Source organism: Neofelis nebulosa, chromosome 1 (genome assembly GCF_028018385.1).
Source record: "Neofelis nebulosa isolate mNeoNeb1 chromosome 1, mNeoNeb1.pri, whole genome shotgun sequence".
Classification (NCBI taxonomy): Eukaryota; Metazoa; Chordata; class Mammalia; order Carnivora; family Felidae; genus Neofelis; species Neofelis nebulosa.
Window position 1 is genome coordinate 82,214,126 of NC_080782.1, and position 24,830 is coordinate 82,238,955.

At 39.7% G+C, this 24,830-nt stretch overlaps 1 protein-coding gene and 1 long non-coding RNA gene across 4 annotated transcripts in view; one reads left to right on the forward strand and one right to left on the reverse strand.

Annotated features, from left to right (window-relative positions):
* Positions 1-6,083, reverse strand: part of LOC131510064 (uncharacterized) — a 191,329-nt gene extending 185,246 nt beyond the window's left edge. For all 3 annotated transcript variants that reach the window (XR_009260888.1, XR_009260887.1, XR_009260886.1), the window contains exon 1: positions 5,900-6,083. This is a non-coding gene — a long non-coding RNA (uncharacterized LOC131510064). The remainder of the gene's footprint in view (positions 1-5,899) is intronic.
* A 219-nt stretch (positions 6,084-6,302) lies between these two features.
* Positions 6,303-24,830, forward strand: part of ELL2 (elongation factor for RNA polymerase II 2) — a 73,522-nt gene continuing 54,994 nt past the window's right edge. The window contains exons 1-2 of the mRNA XM_058726663.1: positions 6,303-6,622; positions 23,766-23,813. Coding sequence (XP_058582646.1) covers positions 6,476-6,622; positions 23,766-23,813 — 195 coding nt within the window. The 5' untranslated portion in view covers positions 6,303-6,475. The remainder of the gene's footprint in view (positions 6,623-23,765; positions 23,814-24,830) is intronic.

Sequence of the window (24,830 nt, forward strand, 5' to 3'; positions counted from 1 at the left end):
GCATATTTATTATACTGAGGTTTAATATATCACAAATTATCTATGCTGAACAAAAAAAAAGAATTAGTTTTCATAAATCTCAGTAAAGTCAATATGCTAATTATAATGAACCTAAGATGAATTGATAACTTTATTTGCCATCTTACTATTTAATATGATATTTGATGTTTGTGTGTGGGGGGTAGGTGACTCAAATGACTAGTTTTACTTTCTTTTTTTTTTTAAATATATGAAATTTATTGTCAAATTGGTTTCCATGCAACACCCAGTGCTCATCCCAAAAGATGCCCTCTTCAACTTAGTTTTACTTTCAAGACCAAAAACAAAACCAACAGTGTCTCTGAGTCTCAGGTACCTCAAAGGTAAAATGAATATATAAAACAATGGCTACCTCACAGAATAGGGAGAGAATTCAAAAACACAATGGAACTTTGTTGTTTTTAAGCTGTAAAGTTCCATCAAGAATAAGCTATTATAGAAGGGTCTGACTGGCTCAGTTGGTGGAGCATATGACTCTTGATGTCAGGGTTGTGAGTTTGAGTTTTGGGTGTAGACGTTACTTAAAATCAAACTCTTAAAAAAATAAGCTATTATTAATTATCAATATTGTTCTTCATGTTGATGGCATCTGGCTCACTATTAGCATGTTTAAAAGTGAAAAGGTGAAGAGGTGTTTTGTCTCCTCTGGTCTTCCTACTTCCTCAGTTTATTCAGGTATACATTTGTGTTCCTTTTTAGTAAGAACAACATGGAAACAATAAGAATTGTGAGGTCACTCTATCACCCTTCCCCTTTTCAGAACTTATTTGACACCTTTCAGGGCATCTTGAATTGCATTGAAAAGCCATAAAAACAACTCTTATGTGCAAGAAAGGGACACTTTGGTCACTATAGTGTGCAGTTCTATGGACAGGACATGTTTCTCAATAAGTATGGGAGGGGAGAACTTTCCTCGAGTGCAGGAGAATTAACTCTGAGTCTTTTGCTTCCAAAGAACATACAACTTCCTTGAGACTGCTTTTCAAGTAGGAAAAGGCAAGCAACAAAGAGGGAAAGCAGGCCAAAGAAGTATTAGTGAATACCGATCATCGCCCTCTCAGGAAGCCAGAGTTTTGTCTTTGGTATATCTGGAAGATTGAGTGACAGCTCTGCCCACCTAGCCTTCTCTACTCAGCTCCACCAAGAAGAAGGGATCTGAACTGGAGGGGAGGATAAAAGTGTGGTGAGGGGTACTTTCCTCACTCCCACATCACAACTTCTGAGAAGAACCCTACTGTCCTAAGAGAAGGAAAAGACTTTAGAGACTAAGAGAGTGTAGAGGTAGAAGTCTAGAGTTTAAATAGCTTCCCCCAGGATGAGGAAGGGCAAAGGCTGCCAATTCCAGGAAGACTACACCCCAAGTCCCCTTTCAGCTCCTCTAGAAAGACCACACCAGGAGAAGGTTAGACTTGGTCCCCCAAAGTTGCCAGTCTCAGCAAGGTTCCCAGATGCACATACCTTCCAGAAAATCAAATGGACCATCATCATATATATTTTGTGCCAAGCAGCAGTTAGAGTTTCAGTCTCCCTTTCTATAATTTCCATCAGTGCCACCCTCAACCCAACTGCCAAACAAATACACAATCTAAGTAAAACCAGTATGTTTGCTACATAAGCCCAGTTTCAATTCAGGTCATCTGGTTCCTTCCATCTAGATCATACCCAATAAACCCTTCCTGAAGGGAAATTTTTGAGCTTCTCATGAATTACGTCAGCAGTGATAGACATAGACCAGATAGTCTTCCCCATATATTCTGGGACCTTTGTAACACCTGTGGATTTATTGTTCTACCACACAGTGAGATGGGGTGGGGGGGGGGGGCTTAGAACCAGATTTAGCAATGATGATGATGATGATAAGCAACACAATGTGACATTTCTTACACTTAAATGGAGTGGAGTAGAAAATAATCACATGCGATATAATAATTGTTTAGCTTAAAATCTGTATTTAGGCAACAAATATTTATGTCTCTCCTGTAGGTATTTCACTTTCTCCATGAATATTTAGTGAATTTCTTTTAAAACCACAGAGATCCTACTTCACTTGTGTCTAAGGATAGGAAGAGACTTTTTGCACAGAATTAGGGAAGTCCTTGAAAGGACAGCTGTGTAATGGTAAAAGGTCAAACATAATGGGGACATGAGGCATCAAGGAGAGAGAATTCCAAGGGGAAGAAGTTCCACCTGGAAATTCTTCTTCCAGAGAGCTCCTCTGCTGTATTTCTATAAGGTTATGTGTTCTCTTTTCCTAATAGGAGCCCACGCATTATATTAAGACATTAGTAGGAATTGTTTTATAGGTACCTTAAAGAAACACTCACAAAACTACCAAGACAGGTATAAGAAAGAATGGCCTTGTGCAATGGAAATCATTAAAGCAAAGGTTGAAAACCAGAAAGCTGTGGGTTACCTGAGGCCCAAAGAGTTTTTTTAAATATTCACAAAATGTTTATGGAAAATTTCAGGTAGGTGCCAACAAGTAGAAATCAGAAAGCTCACATAAAAATCTGAGATTTTCAAGTTTTCTTTAAAAACTGGACAACACTGGGCCCCTTCATGTTCACCCTACAAAAATCAGCTGGACTAGGAAACTGCTAAACTCTTTCAACACCCCTAGCTGGACTGAAGGTCCAGCACCTTCAGTCCCTGTGGTACTGTCTGGTCCACTTCATTTATCTTGTGAACCTAGTAACACCTGAAGGCATCTGAACTGGTGATCTCAGCTCCAATAGAGAAGTAAGAAATGGTCATTAAATACATGGCAATCAGGAAAGAGGCATGGCCTGGCATTTCAAGATGAGCAAAGACTTTGATGTTCACAGTCCTATTTTCATTTTGAAAAAAAAAAATATTTTTTAATGTTTATCTTTGAGATAGAAAGTGACAGAGTGTGAGCAGGCAAGAGGTAGAGAGAGAGGGAGACACAGAATCCGAAGCAGGCTCCAGCCTCCAGGCTCTGAGCTGTCAGCACAGAACCCAACGAGGGGCTCAAACTCATGAATTGCAAGATCATGACCTGAGCCAAAGTCAGAAACTTAACCGACTGAGCCACCCAGGCACCCTGACCTTTTTCCATTTTGTACGCTAAATACAACAAATGAAGCAGGCCTTATATCAGTTTACTTCTTTTTGCCTTTTATTTGCACTAAATTATCATATAATATTTATTTCTTCTCAGTTATTAATTCCAAAGAGGTATGTAGTGTATTTTTTTTTAATGTTTATTTATTTTTGACAGAGAGAGAGACAGACCATGAGCGGGGGAGGGGCAGAGAGAGAGGGAGACACAGAATCCAAAGCAGGCTTCAGGCTCTGAGCTGTCAGCACAGAGCCCGATGTGGGGCTCGAACTCACAGACCGTGAGATCATGACCTGAGAGGAAGTCGGAGGCTCAACCGATTGAGCCACCCAGGTGCCCCAAAGAGCTACTTAGTATATATAGTGACTAGAAAAGCCAATTCAGACCTACCTTTCCAGGTTTTAATAGGGTGCTTTTTAATAAACAAAATCTCAGTTTCCTCACTCATAATATGAATGTGTTCAACTAGAATTACCATTAAGATAATTTTTAGTTGGCCTCTCCCCATCTATACCAGGTCTTCTTATCTAGAATCTACTCAGCCCTATAGAGAGATTCAAGTTCCACTGACTCCAGACTTCTTTCTTTGAATTTTTGAACTGATCACCACCACCAGCACCCAAATTAGCATTTACTAATTCTCAATTGCTTTGCTTTGAGTGCATTGGTCCATTTGCCAGATTTAGAGACAAAATTCCTTTAAATAAAAGACTATGCAGTTTAATTTTTAAATCCTTGACAGCATTTTACACTTAATTGGCATTCAATAATTATTTGCTAATTATTTACTCTGAATGATACAGAAAATATCTATAAACTGGAAAACTTCCCAAAGAGCAACTTTTATCAGAGTCCCCCTCCCCCAAAACAATTACCCTTATCAGCTTGCCCATCTGATTCAGGTAAGCGTAATGGTACTACACAATGAAGAGACACAGTACTAGATTACTGTATTACTTTGTACATGGTTATCACTTCCTTCCTTATTTGAAAAGCTCAAAAGGGGAAAAATATAAACAAACAATAATTCACTAATAATAAGTGATAATATATTCCTAATATCTTAATAATAAGATATTACACAGTGAAATATTATGTTACCTACTAAATCGGCTATGAGAAAAATATACCTACCGCAACAGAGAAAAAAAATAAAATCAGTTACTGGTAAGGTGCTGCAGGTCAGACATTTGAAAACTACAGTGAAAATCACCCTTGATCTTCCACCACCTTCTGTGTGTCATCAGAAGTCCTGAGTAACAAGAGGCCAAGATGACATGTGGGCAGGGATTTACCCACTTTCACCAGAAAAGTAGTGAGACACAGGTTCTCCTTGTTCTGGTCAAATCTCTCCCCCTCATTTCCACCCCCCCCCACCCCCGCCCCCCGGATAATTAAGGTTTTAGATATGTGGTCAGTCCTTCCCTATTAAAGTAAAGTAAACATAAGAAAAGAATAATTCAAATACAAAATTATTTTTGGTGATTGCCTTAATTTCTCTATTCAATGAATTTAAGATAATTTACACTTTAGTAAACTGAATTAATAAATGTTAATCATGTCTTAACAGCTAGCAAATTCTAGTGGGTTGAAATTAAGTCAATTTTAAAAATGCTCTCCTGTGATGTAACCAACAGTTAATACAGATGTTTCCACTTAACCTATACTCTGTGGAAGGAGAATTAGTTCTGTAATTCATTTTACATACATTCAATGCTTGAAGGTCTGAATCAAAAGGCAATGTACCTGTAGGCTGGGGAAGGGATTAATTCAGGTTGGGGGTGGGGGGTGGGGGGATGAATCATGAAAAACTCCCACTTGGATCTTTCGGGAAAATCACAGCCTTATCCAATTTAAAAGGGTGGAAAAACTGTTTAACTGCCTATCAATTTTTCTGGGGAATCCCTATAAAACACAATAAGGTTTTACAATCTGATGGAAACAACAACCGTTATCAATTTTTTTAAAGTAAAATTTTTACACTGCCTTTTAACGGTTTGAATTCTTTCAATGGTTTGTTTTCATCTGGTGTTTCACATCACCCTGTTAATTCTTGCTCTACGACAGGAAGCCTGTCAGTCTACCCAAACAGAGCCTGAAGAGGGCTCTGGATCAGGCTCTCTGCTTTAGCCACGCCTACACACGGAGCACCGCGAGGAACGGAAAAGTATGCCCAGCCTCCGCACACCCTCACTCACACCACCAGCTCCTCTACTTAACCTCCAATTGCTTAAGCCCTAGCTAGGTTTTCCCACATCCCTGTGGAATAAAATGGGCAGAGTTCAAACAAAGCCGAAAAATGACAGCTGTAGATGTATCTTTTAATTTAGGTCAGCCCAGGTATAATTTAAATGGTCCTTTGAAAAGAGATACTCCAAATTCCATAAAAAGGCACAACCCTGTCCCTATGGCGACTTCCAGAGATGCGGTATATGTTCCTCTGGGATTAGAACCCGGCATAAACTGGGAAAGAACTAGAAGTTCAATTTTCTATAGTATTGTGCCCACCACGCCAAAGACACTTAAGTCTTTAGGCATAGTGTTGTAATTAAGGTGCTACATATATTCCAGCACAACTCCTAAAGCCTAGGGTCGATTCACTAATTTCAAGGTTAGGGTGAAATGAAGAAGGGCGTTCTCCTCAATTCCATCTGCTCAACGGCACTAAACTGAGTTTTGAGAAGATGCTTTCCAGTGACCCCGCCTACTTTGTTCGCCCTCACAGGCACACACCCAGCTCCACAAGTTTCCGCAACCGTCGGGGGACGAAGTCCTTACTTGGCCACACATTTGGGGTGGGGGCCTTCCTCTTCAAGGACCACTCGGGGAGGAAGAGATTCCCCTACTCCCCCGACTCTCCACTACCACCTCCTAAGGGGCGGGGCTCCGACTCTAGGTTACCAGGCCAGGCAAAGTGAATACCCAATTAACAAGGGATCCCCGAAGGCAGCCTGACCAATCGCGGCCGGCGAGCCAAGAGGTCCAAATGTGACGTCACATGTGATTAAATTGGCGCGTCACCTTGACGTCAGCCGCTCACCTCGGACGTCCCGTCCCGGGAGCAAAACTCCAGCGACTTTGGGCCCCGCCCCCGTGAGAGTGGAGGACGGCCAATGAAGGAGGTTCTGTGAGGAAACAAGGCCAATGAGACGAGCCCGGGGCGGGGCGCGGGCCGGAGGGTGGGGCGGGTGGCGGCGGTGGCAGCCGGAGGTCTGGCTGCGCGCAGTATATGACAGTACGTCAGCAGCGGGATGGCCGTAGCTGTGGCGGCGGCTGCAGAAGCCCTAGCAGCCGCGGCCGCAGTGGAGGCTAGAGCCCGAGCGGCGTCGGCGTCCGCACCCCTGGGAGTTTAAGATGGCGGCAGGGGGGGCGGCGGGCCTGCGGGAGGAGCAGCGTTATGGGCTGTCGTGCGGACGGCTGGGACAAGACAACATCACCGTACTGCATGTGAAGCTCACCGAGACGGCGATCCGGGCGCTCGAGACCTACCAGAGCCACAAGGTGAGCGGGTCGGCCGGCCAACCGGCAGGGCTGAGGAAGCGAGAGGGCGCCCGTCGCCTCCCGGTGGCGCCACCCTGGGCTCCGAGCAACCGGCGCGGGGCCGCGGAGCACTGGCTCGCCTCAGCTGCCGTCAGCGTCCGCGGCGGCAGGCTGGGCAGAGCCGGGTAGGGTCGCTGACGCCGCCGTCCCGGGTCGGCCGACAGCCGAAGCGTTGGGAGACGGGCAGGCGGGCGGCCCCTGGCGGCAGGGCCGAGGCAGCCGCAGCCTCGGCTCGGCTGCGCGGCTGCTGCGGGACTTTCCGACGGCGCCCGCGGGTTTCCTGGCGTTTTCTGTCCCATTGAGGAAGGGAAGCACCAGAGAGACAAGGGAGATGACTACGCTGTCTGTGGCGGGGGAGGGGGAGCGGGTGCGGCGTATCAGTAACGAACTCCGAAGTACGGAGGGCATAAGCCGTCCGCGTTTGGGTGTTAACACAAAAACACCGCGGATCCGCAGAGACTCGGACACAGCAGCTCCGCATATGGAGATGGGACACACCTTGTACTCGCAAGGACTTGAGGACACAAACACACCCTGAGGGAGGGGGCACACCACGTAGTCCCAAAGGACGGGACACGACACCCCGCCTACGGGGGGTAAAGGGAAGTCACACCTTGCACTCCCAGGAACTCGGGGACACGGGCGCTTCGCCTTCCCAAAGAGGGACCAACGCCGTGTACGAGGGAGCCACACACACACACAGCGCTCACCCAGGAACAAGACAAAGGTTTGCGGAGGCTCTTCGTACCCAAAAGACACGCTGGTGTCGGGTTGACTCCCGGCGATAGGAACATGGATCGAGGGTGAGGGTGGGGGAAAGGTACCTTGTACCCTGGGCAGAGACCCCTGTCTCGCTCCCCACACCGCGTTGGGTAGAGATACCCGTTTACACACGGAACTCGAGTACAGCTAAGGTTCACGTAGCCGCACACACACCGCAGTTGGGGAGTACAAACCAGAAACGCGTTTTCTTGTTAGGGCGGAGGGGGAAAAGTGGGAGAGAGACACGGAAAAGACGTGCCACAACCTAGGGTGCATAGGGAAGCCGTTTATGGGCATGCAGTACTGTGTGTGGATGTATAAAAGGAAGGATATACGATATGAGAGATGGATAACATTTAGTCTGAGGGGAGGGACAATCGGAGGGAAATGGAACCCACAGGGCATACTGACAAATAGCCCACTCCATACCAAGGAAACCTGCTTCAGTTAACTGAAACAGGCACAGAGGGCCAGAGGGATACCCGGACGCATATAGTTATTCAGATAAAAGTGGAGAACAGAATTAACATCTGTTGAGCTCCCACTAAATACATAGAAGGAATATACAGAAGGAATTTGGAAAGCAGAGCTTTTGGAAGCAGAACTGCAAGGGAGGTGTGAACCCTGTGGTTCAGTGGGAGCTTGTGAAGCTGGCCAAGGGGACACTCATCTTCAGAGAAGCCCCCTACACATGGGTACATGCAGGGGGAAGCACACAGTTGTGAACAGCTTGGGAAGTACATGAACTCTTGGTAGTATAGGTGTGAACAGTAGAGACTCACAGAGGTGAGCTTGCTCAGGAAGGCACTGACAGAACTGAGTGGTTACATGGATGTACACTTCAGGGCCCATGTGTTATCCACCAGAGAAGTGTATGGTGGAAAACACTCAGACTGAGGAGGGGAGGGAAGGGTGCATGTAGCGGGTGGCGGGGGGGGGGGGGGGACCTTTCTACACACTGTGAAATCCTAGGGAAAAAGAGTCTCATTTGTGGCTGGGAAGATAGTTGCAGCCAGTAATAGGAATGCAAGGAGATATAAGAAATACAAAACTGCCTATGTCAATAACTGCTTCCAGACTGGTATACCTGTAAGGAAAGACCAGCAACTAGCATGGAGTGGGAGGCCCATATGGGGGGAAGCCAGATAGGCGAGCAGAGGGACAGAGGCAGACAATGGAGAGAAACTCAGCCCTGCAAGATGGAGAGATAAGCTTGCCAGTTCCAAAGGGAGGGCGTGGGAAGGAACGGCACTAGGAAGAAGGTAGGTCAGGGGTGTAAAGAGAAAAACACATAGGCTGAAGAGGAAGAAGCCAGCAGGAGAAGGCCAACTTCCAGTCAAAAAAAAGACTGACACATAGAGGGTAGGGAGATTCATCTATGAGGACAGTAGGCCACCATCCACTTTGGGGGAACAATAGGGAAAATGTACATTTGATTACAGCAAGATTGACAGACTCTGTACACTTGGTAGGGAAGAGGTGGATGAGGAGAGCGACACCAGGAAGGGATGGTGCTCAGCAATGTGAGGTGCCAGAGGCTTCCAGTGTTCAATGATCTGCATGACTGCTGGGGCCCAGGAAGGGAGTGTTTTTTCTACCCTCATTTCTGCCTCGTACACCTTAGTGTTTACATGTATGGGATTAAGGTTGGAGTCCTTTGACTCCAGAAACCCTCACATTTATATACCAGTGTCTTCCAAGAAACAGGAAATCAAAAATTCTCTCGGGACCCACCACTTAGTTCTTGATTTTTTTTTTTCTTTTTACTTTTTATAGCCAAAGGTATGGAAGTCAATTGCTTTTTCTGCTGCTAACTACTTCAATTGCCATTTACTATTGCTCTCTTTTTTCCATCTCTGTGCATGCAGATTAATGGGTCTGATCAATATGTACAGGAGCAGAGAAGGGAGACGGAGAACACTTTTTCAAGTCCTTCCACCTTTCTGAGGTTAGAGCCAGGCAGATTGAGTTAGTCCTGGTAATCCTTTTCTCCTGAAGGGCTGGTGGTGGAAGCAGTGGCATGCAAGGAGAGGGGGAAGAAATAAACTGACTTGGCCTTTGCAATTGGACACTGCCTTGTTTCTGACTTAACCAGCTTCTGTCCGAGGCCTCACTGTCATTTCAGCTACAAATACTTTGTAAGGGGCTTGGAAAAGCAGGAATCGGGGTAAGAATGTTAATCCCAGGTGGTTGAAAAGTGGGAAGAGACTGAAGATAAAGAAATGAGGGACCCTTCAGGTGACTACACTGTTGGTACTTACTGCAGGATCCTCTGGTGTGTTCAGCCAGGTCTCCTACAAATGTGTTCTCATGACCTTCCTCCACGCTAGGCCAGACCAGGGCTCCCCCATCAGGGAGTTGCTGGCAGTAGGCATCTGGCTGGACTTTTATCTAACAGTAGGAGGATAAATTACTTGGTCTTTATACCTTACATCCATATCAGAAGTGGAGCTCATGACTCGAAATTGTAGCAGCTGTTTCGAAATATGTTGACACTTGTTGGCTAAGTGGGAAGTTGTTTCTGGTGATCAAGCCAATTCCTTCTGGGGGGAAAATTGCTTTCATTTTCATATAAAACTGTGCCCACCATTTTTGTGCTCAGATAGGAGGATGCTCAGTGCTTGACAAGTGGCCTCCAAGTGGCTTTGGCCTGTGCAAGGTTATGACTAGTAGTCCTCCTCTTCTAATGACTTTCCAAGAGCCAGAAATTTCAACAATTTCCTAAATTAAGCATCAGAAAGTTATTTTTATCCAAATTATTTTGCACACTAGATTTACTCTTATAAATTAAACCACTTGACCTAAGACTTCAGGGAAGTAAATTCATGGATTTTAGTAAACTATGATTTAAGCAGAATACAGAAGTTCTTTAGATGTAATTGAATTGAATAAGTATACAAAATTGTTAGGGTGCATGGAAACAATCTTCAATTGGGAACAATTCCTCACTGTTTCAAAAGACAATCAAATGTAATTGACTATCATTATTCAAGTTATCTATTTTTAGAGAAATGAAAAATGCTAACTTGAGAATCTTTCAAAACAGGGACTGGAGTCGGGGAGAGAGACACTGAATCTAGCGATGGGAGTTTTAGTTGGAGTAAATACCTCCTAGAAGTTGTTTTCCACTAAGTGTGAAACAGTTTCAAAATGATTGTTGATTTAAAAATGTTAAAAAGAAAGAAAATTTAGGCATACTAATACAGATATCTAGGATATATTGCAAAGGTACTTTTTTTTAACTGTAGATTGTTTTAAGTGAGAGGAAAGTTACTAAATAAAGTCACATATTACCACTTTATAATCATTCTAAATTGATGTTTCTGATTACATGGTTTGTGTAAGCACTACATATTTTAAGTGGACATATATTATTGTAATTACATATTTCTCCAAAATGTATCCTAAAACTGCATTTAGAATTAAAATCCCAAATTTTAAATATATTTTAGCTAATTCAGTAATGTGTAGCTGTCATATGCTGACATTTATAGTAACAAAAATCTTATCAAAATATTCTTATCAGATTCTGTCATTGCTGAGCCTGTCAGTTTATTTTTTAAAAATGTTTATTCAAAATTTCAAAGATGGTGGCTCAAATAATATCATCATGTTTACCTAACTATTACATAAAAAGTCTTGCATAGATGTTTTTGGGGGCAAGGGTTCTTCATGCTTTGTGCTTAAAGATAAGAAAGCAGAAGTGTTTGAGAAGGATTCTGTTAACACAGTCTCTTGTCAACTCTAATTATTGGCTTTAAAAGAATTTTCCTTCTTTGGTAAGTGTCTTCTAGGAAAATGATAGTGTTTTGAAAATGTGTACAAATACACTTACATTTAATTTTGCATGAGGAACTCAGTCTCTCTCAGTATTACCAGATATTATTATTGCCAGTCAAAGCATAAAGTCTAATTCAAATCTCCAAAGTTACTGTCCTTCACAATTGCTCCCTTTAGATCAAGCATTACTTGATCTTTTAAAATCACTAATTCTATAGGTCATGAGGTAGGTGATTTTCTCTCCTAGCCTATCTTTCTACCAGGTGAAATTTTTAGCATTTGATTCATTGTGATTTAAGGCACAGAAAAAACTTATACCTTCTTCCTTATTCATTTTTCTTCCTGTCCTCAAACAGTTTTGAGTATGTGTGTATGTATTCAGTAATCTTCCTTATAAATATAGAAGACGCTGTTCTTAAAGCACTGCTCAAGCATCCAGAACTGCCAGCACAAACTGCCACTGCCGTTTATTAACTAAAACAAAGAGGTTTGCATTATCAGATACCTCTTCTTGCACTTTTATGTGTAGCCAGATTTTATTTTAAGACGTTAATCTGGGCACCTGGGTGGCTCAGTAAATTAAGCGTCCGACTTCAGTTCAAGTCATGATCTCACAGTTTCTGAGTTTCCAGTCCCTCATTGGGCTCTGACAGCTCACAGCTTGGAGCCTGCTTTACATTCTGTGTCTGCCTCTCTCCTTGCCCCTCCCCTACTCACACTCTTGTCTCTCAAAAAAAAAAAAAAAAAAAAGTTAAGGGCTGGGTGGCTCAGTTGGCTAAGCTTCCAACTTCTGCTCAGGTCAGGATCTCACAGTTCGTGAGTTTGAGCCAGCATCTGGCTCTGTGCTGATAGCTCAGAGACTGGAGCCTGATTTAGATTCTGTGTCTCCCTCTCTCTCTGTACTTCCCCCCCCCCCCCACCCGCGCGAGCGCACTCTCTCTCTCTCTCTCTCTCAAAAAAACATTAAAAAGAAAAAAAGATTTTAAAAAAAAGTTAATCTTACTTTTAACTTAGACCCATCTTCAGGATAAACTTGATTTTAAAGTGCTTTTTATCCAGTAAAGTCAAATTTGTACCTCATGTTCCGGTGTTTAAAACATTTATTCAAATGATCAGGTACTCAGTGCAAAGAAGGGTGCTCTTCCCTGTGGAAAGCAGTAGCCAGATTGCCTAAAATGATAGACAGGGAACTTTGGCACCAGAATTGGGAGGAGAAAGAAAGAACATATGTGAAGGATTGGAACATGTTCAAGAAAAGAGTTTAAAAGGAAAGGGGTGTAGAATTCTTGGAATGATTTACAGGAAAGTTTATGGAAGACAATCACCAGATCCAGCCTTTCCATTTGTTCCATTTGCACTTCTAAAAAAACTATGAAAGCTATGCTCATAATGCTTACTAGGTAATTTGTGATTAAATCAGGAAAATTAGAATTTCAGCCCAACCAATGCTAGGTCATTTTTAACAATTTGCAGTGACCACAGAGAGGCTCAGGAGCCTGGCACTGGTGTCCAGTCAATGTATTTGCCCACTTGGGCCAAATGTATTTAGAGTATTTGAGAAGATGTTCCTAAAATGTGATGATATGGGCATTTCTGCATTTAAAATCAACTAAGTTTTAGAATAAAGAAAACAGTGTGTATATAACCCCACATTTGACTCTCTTGCTTACCTCAGATCCATACTACATTTTCCATGACTTAATGCAAAAATGTAGAAAAGCAGGTCTGGAGTACAATACAGTAAATTAATGGCTTATCTCCACAGCCAAGTTGAAGCTGAAAAAAAAAAAAAAAGATATAACTCAGGTCAAATTTACCAAGGAGAATTGCTCTTTCTTTTCTTTTGCTCCCTCCCTTCCTTCCAATTTATCTACCCATCTATAATTTCTGTCATGGCATTATGGCCCTTGAGAGCCATGTGAAACCTGTAGGAAAAACTGGTTTAAGAGCCTCCACAATACTTTGCCAGCAAAGGCCAAACTAGCATTTCCATGGCTGGCAGTTTAATATAGGACATAAAAAGAGAGAATCTTATTAATTAGGCTATATGCTCCTTAAAGATTCATGAGTCCTATTAAGCACCTTGAATTGAACTCTACAGTCAGAGCATTTGACTACCAGTTATATAGTAACCAGATTGTTAGACAAATGGCCTAAGTTTTTCTTATTGATGATCTTACATATTATTGGTCTAAAAAACATCCTCAGGTCTTAAAGGATTTTAGCAAGGCAGGGACTAGATGGGGGACCATATCTCCAGCAGAGGGAATGACACAGGCAAAGAAAGGACAGCAGTAGAAAAGCTAGGGTAGGGTGTGAAAGTCCCAAGGAATACTGTGTTCCACTTAACCCGAAGTTAATATAGGAGAAAAATATAGTTGGATTTAAGAGAGGAAATGGAGATTGGAGCAGGTTAAATTTTATTCTGTCAACACTAACGAGACACTGAGTAGAAATCTAAAGTGTTTTGAAGGTGTGTTTTAGGATTATTCTGTCCTCAGTGTTACATGATGAATATAAAATGAATCAGGAAGGAAATAGACAAATTAGGAGGAATTATGTGGTCCAGGTGAGAGATGATTGGAGTCTAAAGTAGGATGCTTGTGGGAGACATTAGAGATGAATTGAATCTATAGACTTTTAACATATTTTAAAGAAATAGGATTGAATTGAGATTTCTAGCCATCATCACCAGAGGTATTCTTAGTAGAAAAAGGAGAAATCAGAAGCAGTTGGGAGATTGGGTTGGGCACAGGGGCCATAAATATGATGAGTACCATTTTAGTGAACATTCATTCAGTCTCTTGTTTGTTGACCAAGAGACTTAGATTTGATTAGGTGTTTTATATTTGAGAAGTATATTTGGGGGTTTGAGGCTAGACTAGAACAATGCCATATTGTTTATATGTCTCCTATAAACTCTGACATTTGGATGGAAATTTGGATGACAATGGGATTGGTGATATTCGGGAGGAAGGTGAAAGTATTAATTGGAAGAAATTTTGGTTTTGAGAAGGGATTTTTTTGTTTATAATTTTGTATTTATATTTTGTTTGCATTTCCTTTATTTAATAACCTTCTCTATTAATTGCACTTAGACAATCATCAAGCACAGATAATATGAAAATAGAATTTGATTATAACCTGAAGATCAGACCTTCTCTGGTTTCTGTCCTTAGTGATTATTGAAACATTAAGAAACTGTGTATAAAGTACCTGGATTTACTTTTCAATCATCATTTTGAAATGATTCTGAAGGTCTTGAGTCAGTGTCTTCACTTCTTTCAGATTGTCTCCATTTCTGTTTTGGTGCTTTGATGCTCTTCTTTTTTGTTGTTGTTGTCATTGTGGAAAAACAAAACAAAAAATAATCCTTACTACATAAAGCTTTCCTTATACCTATACATTGTAATGGATTAGGTATGGGTGCTTAGTTCATGGTTCATGGAGGTAATCTTGCCTAGAGGACTTTTCCCCTCAACAGTGAGCTTATTCAAAGGTGAAGCCAGGCTTAAACTTTTGATAAGATTCACTGAGATACTTCAGGATCTAGATAGGCTTATCTGGAAAGTTAAGTGTTAAGCATATTTAAAAAAACTTTTTTAATGTTTATTTTTGCTTTTGAGAGAGAGAGATACAGAGTACAAGCGGGGGATCGGCAGAGAGAGAGGGAGACACAGAATCCAAAGCAGGCTCCAGGCTCTGAGCTGTCAGCACAGAGCCGGACTTGGGGCTCGAACTCACAAACCATGAGATCATGACTTGAGCCAAAGTCGGAAGCTCAACCCACTGAGCCACCCAGGCACCCCCAAGTGTTAGCCTATTTTAAAATAACTTGTACTTAGTATCATTGTTTTTGGTTTCCATTATCAGAAACCATGATGTCTCAGAGAAACAGAAAATACATCCATATAGTAGAAACTTAGTTGAGTGTCTTAAGTTTTTTTTAATAAAAGATTAAGAGATAGGAGTCAGAATTATAATTACCAAATTTTTTTTTATTCATTTAGCAAACACTTTAATTTTTAAGACATGTGCCAGGCACACAACTACACAGTGAGGATATAAAGCCAATTAAGTCCTTGATGGTCCTTGCCTTCAAGAAAGTGCTTGTGCTTTAGTAGAAACAGACAGACATGTGAAAAAATAACTGCAATAAAGTCTGTGTTCAAGGGGACACCTAAAGAGAGAAGGATGATGTTTAAGGATGTATCTGAAAAGCAGTATCTGCTCCTTTACCTCCCATCACTTTGGGTTGTCTCCACCACACCTGTAAGATTACACCTGACTAGGTCCCTTGTTGCTCAGATCAGTGGACATCTCTCTGTTCTTCCCTTACCTGACCTCAGCAGCATTCCATCCTGTTAACCACTCCTTCCTGTTATGAAACTGATTTACCGCCCTGCCCATTCTTAGTCTCAGCTGGCCATCCCCTGTTTGACTGGTCTTTGAATGTTGGAGATCCTAGCTTCCTCCTCTTTATCTATTCATTCTCTATAGGTGACCTCATCTAGTCCTATAGATTTAAATGTCATCCATATGTTAATGACTTCCAAATATTTATCTCCAGCTCTGACCTTCCTCCAACTCCAGGCACTTACTTCCAACACCTCATCTCCTTATCAAAGTTTAAGACACATCTCAAATTTAACAAATCCAAACACAGTTCTTGCTTTCACTCCTCAAACCTACATCTTCAGAAGTGTTCCCCGTGTCAGTAAGTGGCAGCACCTGTCACCAGTTGCCTAGTAATCAACTAATAATCCTTGATTTCTCATTTCTGGGCTTATTTGATTCATCAACAAGTCCTATAAATCTCCAAACTTTCAAAATTTAACCCCATCCTTCACCACTACTCTAGTCTCAGCCACTGTGCTCTCTTAGGACCAACACCATGGACTTACAATCAGCCCCCAAGTATCCATTCTTACCCCCACAGTCCATCCTACACACAGCAGCCAGAGTGATCTTTTTAGAACATTAAGCATGCGTGCACCTGGGTGGCTTGGTTAAGCATCCAACTCTTGATTCTCTTGATTTTGTCCCAGGTCATGATCTCATAGTTGTGAGATCCAGGCTCTGTGCTGGGGGTGGAGTGGAGCTTTCTGAAAATATTCCCTCTCTTCCTCTCCCTCTCCCTCTCTCTCCCGGCCCTCTCCCACTTACTCATCCTCTCAAAAAAAAACAAAACAAAACAAAACAAAAAAAAAACAAAAAAAAAAACACATTAAATATGAAAATGTAGTTTCCTGGTTTCAAGCCTTCTTAGGGCTCCCTTTGTTTTGGATGTTTTATTTGGATGTTTTGGATGGTTTATAAATTTCTAGTACTTTAAAAATAATCTCAGTCTTCCCTCCCAAGTTTATTTTATTGCTTCTGCTTAGACTTAATGTTCTAGAGATCATGATCCCAAGGAAGAAATCTTCAGTTGCATTTATAGTCAGATTTGACACGTAAGCTTTTTATATAATCACAAAGCCTACATCAGACTTTCTTGGAAAAAGATAATGGGATATTATGCTTCAAGTATTGGTATTTTAAAGACTGGTTACAGTAACTAACTTTTTAACTGGTTCTTCAGTTTAGATTTGCCTTCTATGTTTCTTTAATAACTGTTTGAAATAGTACAATATAAGATATATATTTTTAATTTGGCCTGCACCAGGTAACTACAGTTTTCCAGAAGCTATCTTTAAAGACAAGGATTGTGTTCACTAGTTTAGGTTTTGACCTCTTCTCATTACTGTTTTGACAATCCTTTTATATTTCATTCTTTTCAATGCTATAATGACCAGAAATAAATTATTCTTTATTGCACATGCACTTTAATCTTGTTCTTCCAGATCTGCAGAGAAGTTTCTCATATGTGTCAGGTTGGATTGACTCACCAAGCAAAATACTAGATTTTGTGAAGCCTGGTGACTCTTTTTTGGCATCTAATAAAATATTGGGGGCAAAGAAGGAGATAATGTTTATTTAAGGTAGCTTTGGATTATCAGTAAATTTTACATTCATGGTATCTTTCTAAACATTACCAGCTTTTGACAAGTGCTAACTATATTGGATTTCTTCAGGGTCAAGTGTTTGATTTCCTGCACTGTTTCCTGCTTTAGCTCCAGTTTTCTTTCTTCTGTCCCCACGTAGATATATATATTTTTTTAATTACAGTGGTTAAAATATAATTACTAGAGTCTTTGGTTTCTCTGTAAGGTGATGTTTTAAAGAACAGAATAAAATGACTTTATAAATGAAAAAAAAAAAAAAAAACAAGTTCTTAAAATGGTGTAGTGCCTCTTTTAGGAAAGAAAAATGATCTTTTATATAAATTGTATCCCAGGAAAAATCACAAATACATTTTCTTATTTACTTGTATAAGTGACACCAAATTCAAGTACTTGGTATTTTCCTTAAGCTGTAGTACAAAACTAAAAATCTATCAATGCTTATCAGTTATTATCAATTCTTAATTCTCTAACTTTTAGATGTTTCACATTTTATGTAACCATTGTTATTAAGAAGTGGCAAGAGAGGCTACTGTATAAAGTGGTAGGTAAGAGCACATTTCTTAAATTGAGACTGGCCAGTATTTGAGTCCCAGGCCACTCACTAGCTATGTAACCTTTGGTAATTCATAGGACTTAACTGAGAATTGGAAATAATAGTATCTACCCCACAAAAGTATTCTTAGAATTCCTGATGATGATAGTAAAAATGATTATAGTGACTGACACATTTTAAGCACTCAATAAACAGTAACTAAGTAGCTATAAGCAATTCCACTTAAAATAATCACTTGACACCATTTCTAGAAAGTTTTCTGGTTTGGGCAAAGTTCCGAAATTACATTGACTTTTGAATCTTTTTGCACTATCTTTATCATGACTTATAATGCAGCTTAGGCACTCAGATAAATACCAAGTATTTAATAAATGTCTGTTGATTGCTAAAAAGTTGAAGTTAACTTTCAGTTAAGTCAGAGACCCACAATGGGTTCAGAAAGAAAGCTGGAGATGTTTCAAGTAGACATCTAACCCAGGGGAATAGAGTTAGGTCTCTGTAAAGTGTTTCTTAGAGAAATCACTCTTTTCTAGGCCCAGAATGCTATTTGTTATGTTTGCATATTCACAAAACCAACAGTGGTTGATAGAGTAAAAGTAACCATAGATTTAGTTTGTCTATGTCAATAAGCAATATATAAAAAATGAAGAGATAGTTATAACAACTTTTATAGGATAAAAAAATTTGTTTTATGCAACTCCAAAAAACCTTAGCTTTATTCCTTCTCTCCCACCCTCTAAGTATCATGTCAGAAATGAATATTATGCAGCAAATTAAGGTTCCTTAATAAAATTACTTAGGAAATTACATATTACTGTTATAGTCCTGATATATTGTGAGGAATAGTTTCTGGATATAAATGGGCATAGATTTCTTTGGTCATAGAGAAGTTTTTGTTTCACTAGAATTGGCTTGTAATGGGCAGATGTCAAGAGTATAACCAAACTTCTGAGCATTTTAGTGTTGCCTACACTCTAGTCTATGCTTAAGAACGTCCTACATTTCCTGTGAAGTACAGAAGATTAATTCAAGGGGCTGTAAAAACAGTGAAACAACTACGAGTTTAACAAAACCTTTTGACTACAAAACACCACCTTTATGAGATTGTTGAACCATTTGTCTAAAGGAGTTTCCCTAGCCAGTTTCAGTCTATGTTGTTTCTTGACTGAGTGAAGATACCAGATCACTTTCTTACTTATAGCTCAACCACTATTCAATTAAACTCTAGAGTTACTTGATTTTCAAATGAGCTACTTGGTGTATATATCTAATAAAAGCTAAAAATCAAAAGTTGAAGCCCTTATTGAAACTCATTTGTAATGGGAATGTACTTAGTAAGTTAAACATTTATTTTAAAACATGCCTTATCATCTGTAATTGCTTTATCTTTTAAAACAGAATTGAGGTCATGTTTGTGCAGTTAAACTTAGGCTAAAGAACACTTAGAAAAACTAACATGCATGAGACTTTTACTTATAATGGTATTGAATTTTAGAATTTATTCCTGGTAGCTATCCCATTAACAAGTGGTCAGATGCATACATAATAAGTGGTATAAAGTTCTAACTATCTCCTCTTGTTGCATTTTCAAAGCATTCAAGAGCTAGTAACATCTGGTAACTTAGTAGCATCTTCTTGTCTAAAATCAGGATTAAAATCAATAATGCATTGGCCTTTCTTTTATGTATTTTTCTCCTCTGGGTTGTTGGATAATCTTAAATGAATTTTTCAGTAACAGTGACCTTAGTTTGTCCTGTTTGGGTAAGCACCCATAACTATCCCATAGATGAGGGTTTTATTACTTTTTAAATGAAAAATGATAACACATATTTATATATGTTCCTTTATTATACATGTTCCTTATGGCAAAAAAATATTATCGGTTAGTTTTTATTCAGAAACTGAAGTTTGGGGGTGCCTGAGTGGCTCAGTCAGTTGAGCGTCCGACTTCGGCTCAGGTCATGATCTCGCAGTTTGTGAGTTCAAGCCCCTTGGTTGGGCTCTGTGCTGACAGCTCAGAGCCTGCTTCGGATTCTGTGTCTCCCTCTCTCTCTGCCCCTCCCTCTGCTCATGCTCTGTCTCTCTCTCAAAAATAAATAAACATTAAAAAAAAAAAGAAAAGAAACTGAAGTTTGGAAATTTTAATGATTTTATGAAATTCATTTTCCTTGGAAACAAAATGCCAGAACTGAATGAGCATTTAAGAATTTTTAGATGTTCAGCACTGGAAGGTAACCTGTTAACAGAGACAAGAGAAGGAAAGGAAAGTGTTCTGTATTTAGGATTCAGAGGACTGGCTTTGAAGTCCAGCTTTGCTAATCACTAGGTTGGTGTCCATGGGTAATGCCCTTTACCTGTTAGAGACTCATTTATCTCCCTCTGAAATGGTTAACAATGATATTTTCTTACCACCCAGGGCTGATTTTAGGAGGCTCACTTGAGACAATGGTTATAAAAATTGCCCAACGCATTACAAAACTAAACGAAAGTTATCATTTCTGTTGAGGAATCATGCAATACAGATACAACTATAAGTATGTCAGGAGGTTAGGTTCTAAATTCAAGTCCTGAAACAAAAACTGGTTAAAGTCAAAATTACTCTTGAAAGTTCCCAAATGGATGTAAAGTGTGATTGTATTGTCTATATAATCATGAATAGTAACCTGTAAAATATATCTGTATAGTAGTATACTGCTATAAAGTAGTATAAAAGGAACATGGCCAAAATGATTTTACAATAGATTTTTTTTTTTTAGCTGAGCATAATGTAAATACATATAAGTTAAATATGTGTTAGACTCCTCTGTATCATAACAACCAGGAGTAAAGCAGCCTATGAAAATAATACACCCCCCAATGTTTTGGAACCCTACTAGGCACAGGCATCTGGAAAAACAACAGCTTATGAGAGTTAGCTCAAAGTGGGCATATTTCAGAGTTAGCAAAATGGTGGCATCAGTGTTTGGTTTGAATGGGAAAGGTTTAACATTTTAAAATTTGAATCCTTTCTGAGATGGGCATTTATTCTCCCGGTACTTGCCACTCCTTGTTGCATGACATTGTCTCTTCCACATTTATCTGCCTTGGGTCCTTAAATACATTTGAGTCTTTGATTCCTGATTTATCCAAAGGAAGGCCTAGCTGAAACTTGAATGTTAAATACGTTATTACTATGGATTGACAAAAGAGTGTTTGGGAAGGCATGCCATCTGGAAGGAAAGGAAGGAGGTAATAGAGGGGAAGAGGTGCCTGGCTGGCGTGCCCAGTGGAGCATGTGACTCTTGCTCTCCTGGTTGTAAGTTTGAGCCCCATGTTGGGTGTAGAGATTACTTAAAAGTAAAATCTTAAAAAAGAAAAAGAAAGAGAAAAGTGGCTGAGGCACAGTTGAGAGGAAGTGGAAGATGAAACTGGTTGGTCCTGTAGATGGAAAGGCTGTTTTCCAAGTGGAGGAGTTTGCTTTGCTTTGATAGAGCCCACTGAGAAGGAACCCACTGCAGCCTGTGTGCTATGCTGAGATGGTATCCCAGAGAGCTTCTGCTAGTTCTTTGAATGATGGGCAGCATATGGAAGGAATTGAAGGAAGGCCTTTATCTAGGTGTTCAGTGGTAAGGACCTGAAACAGTCCAGGGGTTTTCAAAGCAGAGACTAAGAGCCTAATATGAGGCAATTTGGGGCTGACTGGCCAGATGATTATTCAGAGCCCTGAAGCCACTTTTGCTTCATTTTCCTTTGGTGCCTGATATTCAAGCTTTCAGCACATTTTATCATTCTTCCTTGGGAAAGTCTGCTCATTCCACCATCTCGTTTGCTGTGGATGAAGTCATACTAATTTAGGCCTTTATCACCAGAGTATTTCTAAATAAAGCATCCCCTGGAACTGATGTCTAATCTTTTTCCCTAGCCTCAATCCATCTCTCTCCCTCTTTCTTACACATGACGGAAAGAGCTGCTTTCCCTGAAACACTTCTTTCAGCAACTCACTTTGTTATTCCAAAAATTAGAAGCCCCTCCAATTGTTTATCTTGTCAAAGGCAAGACTTAAAGACCATCCCTGAGGGAGTAATAGAGGAGATTAGGGCAGGGTTATTTCACAGGGTGATAAACCTTTTGAAATCCTGAGATCTGAAATTTAAATTACTGTCCTATTTATTCTGTAGTGTATAGAAGCTAAAACTGAAGACAAATTTTGAGGTCAAGGAAAGATTAGGCAGGTCCAATTCTCATCCTTTGTATTGTATTTCAAGTGTGAAAGAACTCTGTATACACACAGAGACCTGCCCTATGCTCACACAATATCCATTCCTGTGTCCTTGCTTTTTTGTTGAGGACACTCCCTTTCCTTGAATTTGTTTTTTTCAAAATTGCTATTAAGATTCATCTTTTCCATAAGCTCTTTGTCTTTTCTAGTATTTCTTCTAACCCATATTCTTTTCTCCTTTTTTGAGAATTTTTAGTAGTACTTAACCTAGTATTTAATCATTCTCTCACATGTTCCCCAACTAAATTGTGAACTCTGGCATGAAGGAATGGGCCCTCATACTCTTGAATCTCCCATAGCAGATGTATGTGGAGCACAAGGTAGTAGAAGAAAAAGAGCCTGGCAAAATAGGATTGAGTCCTGGGTTCTGGTGCCAATTTAGCTATTAATGAATGGGATGCAGGGCTGGTGGGGGATACGCCTTGACTGTATTATCTATGATTCAGAATTCTGTAATTCTAGCAGTGTATAGTGGCCTAATAGAATATGGGTGGGGTGAGGGAAAAGAGACTAGAAATTAAATTTAACGTTACGAACCCAGAGAACCAAAAAGATAGAAGTACCCTTGCCAGAAAAGTAGGAAACCAGTGCCATTTTGGTTGAGGGAGGGCTGGGGAAGGAAAGTTAGTTTGCCAGTGTTGCTGTTATTAAGAGTTTCTAATGCAAAATGTTCCTGGGCAGTGATAAGTACTAGGCTGTGGAGAGGAGAGAATTGAGGAATAGAGAGTCAAAGTCATCGCCAAACAGGTGAGGTGAGCCTCCAGGAGGGAGAGTGGATCCAGAAAGCGGAAAGCAAAGAGTACTGCTTTTGAAATGAAAGACATGATAAAAGAACCAGGAGGACTGGTGTCTCTAAGTGTAAGGAAGTTGTGATCTCCAAAAGAGAAGTGAGCGATTTGAAAATTGAGAGAAGTTAGCATTTGTTTGACCAAGAAGAACTGATGACATTGATAGAGAATTTCAAATTCCAGTGGTGAGCTGAAGACAGCTTCTGGGTTGCAAAGAGTCAAGGAGGAAATTAAAACTAGCCTCACAGGAGTGCAGAAAAGCATTCCGGTAGAGAAACATACTGGTAACTTTGAATACAGGAAATCGTGCCTGAGACTACAGCAGATATTCACAATTACCGCATTTCTTCTAAATACACAACTCTATGATAAAATACTAAAGTTATGAGGAGGACAAAGCTCATAAAAAAAATTGTTCTAGAAATTATATTCTCCTGGTGAAAATCTTGTGAGAAAACTGGTCATCTGTTTGACCCTCAAGTAGAAACTAACCTCTGGTAAATTGTGAGAACCTGGGAACCACAGTTCATTATCAAATACTTCAATTTTACATTTATAGCATCCTGTTAGAGTTTTATAAAGTTCTTCCAATTAGCTCTTCCCTCTCATTACCCCTTTTAAAAACATATTTAGAAACTAAGCAAGATATGTTTTTTTAATGTAACATTGAGTTAGTGTAGCCATCATTTTTTGCCAAATTGTGTCAGTCATTTAAAAAAACCTGACTACACTGCCAAAATATACCTGTGGTTGTGTGATTCAGAGAAATGTCAACAGTGTGTGTGGTATTGTTCATTAAGGCATTTTAATATGATGATATGTAAACTAAGTATATAATGAAAAGATACTTTCACAGACTATAGCACTGACCAGATACACAGATTTAAAGTTTAAACATTTAGTTCTGTGACACAATAACCAAGGTTGACCTGTTTTTTTCTTATGTTTCTTTTAATAGAATTTAATTCCTTTTCGACCTTCAATTCAGTTCCAAGGGCTCCAAGGGGTGAGTACTCTTACTGATGTAGCAAGAAAATCTAATATTCTTCTCACATACTATTATATTGAAACTCTTAAAATTTGTTTTCATTTGTGCCTCTAAATATAAGATCACTCATATTTTGTGAACTTCATGACTAAATGTAAATTTCTGACACCTTTAATACACTTGAATTATCTTTTCTTGATTTATTTAAAAAATAATTCAGAGACTTATTGAGAGTAGTTTTTTCCCCCCTAAATCATGAATAATAGGATTTTTTTTTACCTTGTTTCGAAGTATAACACATGAGTCAGTATTATGAGAAACGTTTGTTTGTTTGTTTGTTTGTTTGTTTGTTTGTTTGTTTCTTTTACCACAATTGACCGAACATAAGAGGAATTAATTTCAGGCAAGTTCTGATTACATGATTGCTATTATTAGTGAACTTTTGCTATCTGTAGACTTAATTTCTTGGATTATACATACTAAGAAACAAAATGTACAAAGAAATTTGAGTTTTTCCAGTACACAGAATAAGCAAAGTACTGTGTCTTTTTTTTGTTGTTGCATTTAAAAGCATAATAAACTCCTAATAAAATATATCTATGAATTTTATGTTTATGTTGGATGATAAACTTTACAGGAGTGTTATCAGTATTATTTTAAAGTTATTACTATTAATGTTTAATAATAAAGACTCAATCATCCATTCCCTTAAATTAATATGTGTTTCTGAATTTGTGTCTATATATTGACTATAGTATGGAGATTTGGAATATCTGTAAATGGATTTTAGAGCTGTGGAAAAAAAGTGCAAGCTGAGGGAGAGAGATCGTATTCCTACATTTATAAATAGATTGTAGATCTACATTTGTGAATTTTTGTTTGTCACAAAATGCAAAAATTCAATGTAAATACAGTCTTTCTAAACTTTATAACTTGAAAACATTTCAAGAGTCAAGAGATTAATTATATCATTCAATACCAGCTAAGAGTACTTCTAAGTAATGCTAACTTCAAGGAGGTGTTTGTGTGTGGACT